The 7,185-nt window shown below is 42.6% G+C and overlaps 1 protein-coding gene across 1 annotated transcript; it reads left to right on the forward strand.

Moving 5' to 3' along the window:
- Positions 1–2,711: 2,711 nt before the first annotated feature.
- On the forward strand, positions 2,712–6,587 carry LOC131683457 (serine/threonine-protein kinase 40-like). The gene is made up of 4 exons (XM_058965466.1): positions 2,712–3,335; positions 3,421–3,558; positions 3,874–4,433; positions 4,727–6,587. Exons 1-4 carry the CDS (start codon positions 2,991–2,993, stop codon positions 5,889–5,891), a joined length of 2,208 nt encoding a protein of 735 aa, XP_058821449.1. The 5' UTR covers positions 2,712–2,990; the 3' UTR covers positions 5,892–6,587.
- The last annotated feature ends 598 nt before the right edge of the window (positions 6,588–7,185 follow it).

The raw sequence follows: 7,185 nt of genomic DNA on the forward strand, positions 1-7,185 counted from the left end.
GACCGGCGACCGAAAGTGGAAAACCTCGTCGTTGAGGCACTTGCGGGTGATCTAACAAGAAGGATTGTGACGGTTTGTGACGCAACACTACCGCGAAAACTGGAGCCATGCAGTAGATGGTGTCCAGCTCCCGGTATGAATGGAATATCAAACGTGGCGCTTAAAATCTGTAATCCTGGTACATCCGGACATGTTAAGCATGGTGCTACAGAAGTGTTTAGATGATGCAAGCTTCTCCGAAATGTGAAAGGTACAGAAGCTGGTGATGCTGCAAATGTCAAGGAAATTACCGGGCGATCCCGCCTCAAACAGTGTCTGCTGGATACACTCAGAAAACGCGGAAAACTAATCGACGACCGGTTGAGCTTCAACAACTATGTCGACTACGCCTGCGAAATGTCGGCGAAGGCAACGAGCGAGATAGCGATGATCATTGCAAACGTCAGCGGTCCAAGAAACAGCACGAGACGTCTGCTAGCTAGTGTTTCGTCATCGATACTGTGATATGGGGTTCCTGCGAGGAGTTCAGTACTGAAAATCGCGAAAAGCTATACAGAACGTTCCGGCGAGTTGGCTGCAGGAATGGGACAATACGGAAAAAGATGGACCTACTGACTCATCTTAAACCTGTTAACGTGGTTCAATAGAAAGCACGCAGGAGTGAATTTCCACCTGAAACAGCTCCTAACGGGCCGCGGCAACGTCACCGTTGTGCCCGGAGTGTGAGAACATCGAATAGACACAGGAGCACATGATATTCGAATGTCCGAGGTTCGAAACGATACGGAGGGACATGCTTGAAACGGGAGGGCACTACGTTCACACTACAGAGTTAAAACACGTTATAATAATTAACAACAAGAAAAATGTCATCAAGATAGCGTTAAAACACGTTTTAACTCGTAGTGTGAACATGGTATAAGGCTGAATATTGTCCACAAAATAATAAGCGACGTAATCACGTGGAACGCTGTCAATAGAGTGGTAACGCAGATCACGACTGCCTTACAGTGGCAATGGCGTGATGAAAAGCGAGCAACGGTTTCGGGAGAGCAATCACCGCTGAGACACTCTCTGCCAGAGTAGGCTAGATCTATCGCTGGGGATAAGTCGAGAAGACCGCGACAGACCATTAGTTGCGGGTCGTCGGGGCAGCAGCGAACCGAACGCTTTGCTCCACAGAAATCATCGGACCGACCTCGGATTCTGGATGATTGGCTCAGTTTCGGGAGAACTTCTCACGTCGGGGAATTCTCTATCGGAGTAAGCTAGGCCTGTCGTCGGGGACTAGACCGAGTAGTTCGCGAGCAAGTCGAGAGCTTAATGGGGAAGTTATACTGAATGGTACAAGAAGGGAGCCTAAACAAGTTGCGATGCTTATTGGCACCGACTAGAACAAAGGGCTCAAAAAGTTACGGTGCTGAATGCCACAAGAAAGCCAAGTCGTAGTGTTGAATTGGACAAGGGAACCGCAGGGCTCAGTAAATTAGACAATCTGTAGTTTGCCACCAAGATTATCCTCGTAGGGGAAGAATTCCAATTAATTCTCTACTCAGTTAGCTTTCATACTGCCATACAGCAAACCTTTCGAAATTTGCAATTAGTAACGGGTTCAAGATGTCGCATCAAATGAGCAATCGATATGAGAAGTCCCAAAAGCGAGCCAGCACTTTTAGACTCATTGTATAAATCGAGTGCATGCAACCCAATACGCAGTATTGAGCAATAGAAAATTTTTGTTACTTTTCTACGAACTAGTTCATATTCTTCTATTTTTGATTGCCGCTTCATACTCTAATATCATCGACCATGCGGTAGACTTAGGTGAAACGCTCAATTTCTACCAGCAGAACGCAAAAGATCATTCACATTTCCCGTAGATCAAGTCCATATGAACTTGTCTAGTCCTACACACCAAAAGTTGGTTGTCGATTTCAGCAAAATTTTGCTGAATTTTCATCAGCTAAAAGTGAATGCCGAAAAATCGGCAATTTGAATTGAACCTGTTTGACATATTTGCTTTGCCGAAAATTCAGTAATTCAAATTACCAAATTGACAGCGCAATTACCGGATTTATAGCAATCCAGCCCGAAATACTGAGAATTTGGCAATTGCGCAGTCAATTTGACAATTTGAATTTGATTGAACTATTATCTGATATTGTAAATATTTAGAGTACCTATACAAATGGTTGCAATAGAAATAATAAATTTATGATCTAAATATTTACAAAAGAAGGGTTCCTAACACATTACAATATATTGCAACAATTTCACATAAGGTCTATTCACTGTTTTGTTGATAAGCGAAACCATTTCAGATATTGTTTGTTTAATATTCGAAGCATTGACATGACCATCAACATGTACAATATCACATATGGTTACAGTACTGGACATTGTTCTTTTATAATTTAACCATTCAATTCGTCGTTACTATTGGGGATATTGTAGAACTATCTCCATATTCATTGAATAAAATCAACGTTCAAATTGTAAGAACAGAACCAATACAAAAGTATCAGCTCTAATGGTTACTAAATCCCACAATATAAGTTCTAATTACAATCGTTCAACTGTTCCGTTTTCCGATCGTTTCTGCCAGCCGCTAAAACATCGATGGGAATGCCCTTAACTCTAAAACTAAAGGAGAAACGTCAAAATCGTTCCATTTTATTTATACAATTTTCGTTGTCTTTGTTTACATCAGCTTCCACCTCTTGCCTTCCAGCAACCAATCGTCTGATTTAATTACGCTACATTTTTCCCATAATCGCGTAATCAGCGGTGGTGAAGTGTTCGTCGTCATTTTTCATTTCTCACGTCGACACTCTCTCTTCCTCGTTTGAAGTTGTACGTGGTATCAGGTCGTGTAACAGTGTAATCCAACGGTTGTGAGTACGTTCGAGTAGCGGATTGGGCGTAGGAATTCGGTCGAGTTTAGTGCAAGATCTTACGAGACAAGAGAGTAGTGAATTTGCTGCAGAACAATGCAACGTAGAAGAGTTTTGGGAAAGCGTCTGTTCGGTGAATTCGCTGCAAGTGGATTCAATGCAAAGCGCAACCGCTCGGATCAGGAAGTTCCGACGATGGAAGATGACACTTCCGCTTCACCATCAACATCGACAGCTGGAACCAGTAGTGGTGGATCGGTTAGACGTCCCTGTACAGACATTCTCGCCAAAGTACCTCGCGCTGGAACCCCGGTCGAAAGAAATCGTGTCAGAACAGCGGGACCGTATGTGATAGGCCATGAGCTGGGTACTAGCCCAGGCGTACCGCAGACACAGTATCTAGCTCGAAAGGAAAACACTAGCGAGTTTTACTTGCTTAAGGTAAGGGCTAAACGAATCTCCATGTTTGCGAACACGTAGTCTGCAATGGCTGCCCGCTGTGAGTGACGCTTTATTATGTTTACAGATTCTTAGCTACGATATTGAAACCGAACTGGTCAACAAAGAGACACAGCAAGGAAAAACACTGTTGCATACGGAATACACGCTACTTTCACTGCTAGCAGATCTCGATGGGGTCATCCACCATCATGGACTGTTTTGCGTGAGTGTTTTCGAAAATTTCTATTCAAAATCTACGTGTAATCAAAAATGGTCTAATTGAATTTCAAGAACGTTTCATTCAAATTATGTTGAAACCTTGAAAATATTGCATCATTTTATTTACACAATGTTATATAAATAAAGCAAGTACAATGAAAGGCAGCGCTAGTTAGAATAGCGGAATGCAATACTTTGTAACTTGATGTAATACTACGCAGTTTTGCTATGATGCTGCTGTAAGAATTAACGAATGTTACGTCAATTTACATCATATGACATAATATAATAGAAGCACTTTTTTTTATTATTATTTTAGGATTACGCTCTAGAGGAAAAACAGGTCGATTCGACTGATTTAAATCTACGTCAACAGCGCATCTACACAGGTCGACTGAAGCGCCGTCTTATTCTAGTACTGGATTGTGTCCATTCACATGAGTTCTGTGAGCGTTCTGCAGCTTACGTGAATCTTCAGAAGCACGTACAAACGCATAAATTTTCCGAGATCGAAGCACTGATGGTTTTCTACGAAATCGTCAAAGTTGTAGAACAGCTCCACCAGCGCAACGTTATTCATCGAGATCTAAAACTGAATAACATTGTACTGAACAGACGCACCAACAAGATTGTGATAACAAACTTCTTCCTGGCAAAGCATCTCAACAGCGAGGATGACAACCTGTTCGATCAGCGAGGAAGTCCGGCCTACATCTCACCTGATGTACTCGGGGGAAAGCCGTACAAGGGCAAACCATCGGACGTGTGGGCCCTTGGAGTGATCCTTTACACGATCATTTACGGCAAGTTCCCGTTCCTGGATACTACACCGTCGGCTTTGTTCAAAAAGATTCGCCAAGCGGACTACGTGATCCCAGTGTAAGTGCTGTTTATCGTATTCTGCCCATTCGCAGTTGACAAAAGCCTTTTATAAACGGATATCTTTTTCTTAAGTATGCACATCTTTTAAATAATCTAAGAGCCAATTCTGCGCGAAAGCTCTTGAAAAATTGGTTCAATTTGCCAGTAACATAACGCACCAACAGTTTTCGTTGATAGTATGCATTTCGTGTGTTCTAGCGCCGTAACCTAAAACTATGCATTATACCTTGTCGTTAAACTACTGTTACTAACCTACAAGTTTTAACTTCCCGCTTTGTCTTTCATTTCAGTGAAACCAAAACCAGCCCCCTAACGATCCAGCTGATTAAATCCATGCTTACACTAAACCCGTCGGAGCGATTCACTGCCACCGAAGTTCGCATAGAGCTGGAACGGTCGATCGTAAGCCTACTCGGACCAAGAATCGAAATAGATCAAATTGTTCCGGAAGTGGAAGATCTCGAACAGACTGCTGATGAACGAAACAGAGGCAACCAGCAGGGTAGCGATAGCAAGCCAACTTACCCAAGCCATGAATTATCGCGGGAATCGTTCAGCCGCGTACTGGAGTCGGGTATCCATCGTCGTGAAAACGAAAGTTTTTTGAGACCACGATCGCTAGTCACTAGAGTTATTTCGATGCGCAACAATTCCACCAATTTGCGTGGATTTGCCTCGGGCGGAAATCGACTAACCGTGTTCGGTAGTAGTAGCCCCCGGAGTTCAACCGTAAACAGTATCCCAATCGGGAGGAACCGTCCAACCAATTCAAATGAAGCTTTTGTTGTTCGGACTCCGAACAACAGACCTGAATTGGTCCAGGTTCGCCTCGCCCCCATAAATACTACCAATGGGGACAATTTCGTAACAATGGCAACACAAAACATAGGTCAACAGCAACAGCAACAACCACCGAACTTGAACTCAGCTCAGCAACAATCTGTCTTCGTACACGTGGATGCACAGGCTTTGAATCACATCATCAATTTTCAAACATCCAACGCGATTCCCATCCCGATTCAAGCTCCAATGATTGCCAGTCCATCCGTTGCCACGCCGTCAGTGGTCGCTTCAGCATCGCTTCAAAATCCGGGCGTACAGAACCTGTTTTCCGCTATGAACGACATGTTTGCTCGTGGTCGCATGCCACCGCCAAGTCGTGATGAATCACCCGATTTCCAAGGCATTATTACACTTGAAATGGCCAACAAAATTGTCACCTGGCTGTTGGCCAACTTCCGGAATCATGCTGTAGTTCGGGAAATTTTTGGCAGTACCTCCGGTAACAAGGTCAACAACGTGTTGGAATTGCTACGTCGGTTTGGTGTACAGATGGAGTCCAGAGGTGGTACCGCGCTGATCAAAGTGGAGCAAACCATAGATATTTTGATGTTTATGACGTATTTGTTGCAGGTGGCCGGAATGAATAACAATTACTTTCTCAATTCTTACTGATTGAAAATGGAGTGCCCGTTGTTCTGGGTTGCTAGGGCTATTTCGTTATGAAGTTATATTTGTTTTACACAATGTGTAAATAAGGAGAGTGGCGCTAGGTGAGGTCGACATAGGTCAGCACAATTCACATTGAATTTTGTTGTATTTAATAGATGTGCATTTTAAACAGTCACTAGGTATGTGTGTAAGCGTGACTAAATAAACAGCAATATTCGCTGTTTGATAATTGCTCGATTTCACATGATGCTTGAACTCACTTTGGAGTTCGGCATCGCTTTTCTATCTAACATTGGCACCTCTCGTTTTCGTTTAAATTGATGTTGCTGAATTTCAGTCATTAACGCAATCAGCCTCTATCTTTCACAAGCCAGACCGCTTAATTGATTTTTTTCTCCAAAATTGACTATGCAGAAGTCTCTTATGTTGAAATGAATTTTGTTGTTTAGTTTGTTCAAAGAAGATAGCAAAAACTTGAAGTAAACAAGCGCTGGTTGGATCTAAAGCGTACTCATTTCGCCCTATCCCGCTGTTTGTTAGTGTTGGATGAGTTCGGTTATAGTCGAAGTAATGTCTTGACCATGTTTTGAGAAAAAATGAATTATGTTAAACATTTTAAGTTGAAATGAATTTCGTTAAAAATAAACATCATGCTGAGTTTTTCCTACACTGAAAATCTTGTCAATATCCCCGCAAGAACTACTGTTTCAATTAGAACGACTAAGAAATTCCTTGATTTCACATACATTCTTGAAAACCAATGAATGCCTTTCCCTATTCTATCACCTGTATGAGCAACTACGGCCTAAAAGGAACCGTACATTGCATACTAGACAGAAAAGCTATTTTAATAAAAAAAAATATTGTCAACGTAATTTCAAGACCATCGACGAAATGATACCTTGGCCTTGAAATCAGTAAACTGGTAAGTGTGTTTGATCGTTATGTTATTTACGTGACTTTTTTCGATAGTTGTCCTACTGGAGCTGTATAGTTAGGTTCTCGGAAGGGCTCTCCGTCAGAATCACAAACTACAATTGCAGACGAGACGGGAAATATCACCCACTAAAACACTGCTTAAGGCCAACTGCAGCGGACCGTGATCATTGTACGGTTCAGATACGTGCGGGGGTAGAGACTTCGCGATCGCGTGTTTCATCGCGAAGATTGCTCGAGTGTTTGTAGGTTAGCGTGTTCAATCGCGTGTGCGTTAGTATGTAGTATGTCAGTATGCTTGTGCCAACGTGTACGTGTAGAAATTCTATTTTATAACCGTGTGACTTTCGCATATTTGCGT

The sequence above is a fragment of the Topomyia yanbarensis genome, chromosome 2, assembly GCF_030247195.1.
Source record: "Topomyia yanbarensis strain Yona2022 chromosome 2, ASM3024719v1, whole genome shotgun sequence".
NCBI lineage: Eukaryota > Metazoa > Arthropoda > Insecta > Diptera > Culicidae > Topomyia > Topomyia yanbarensis.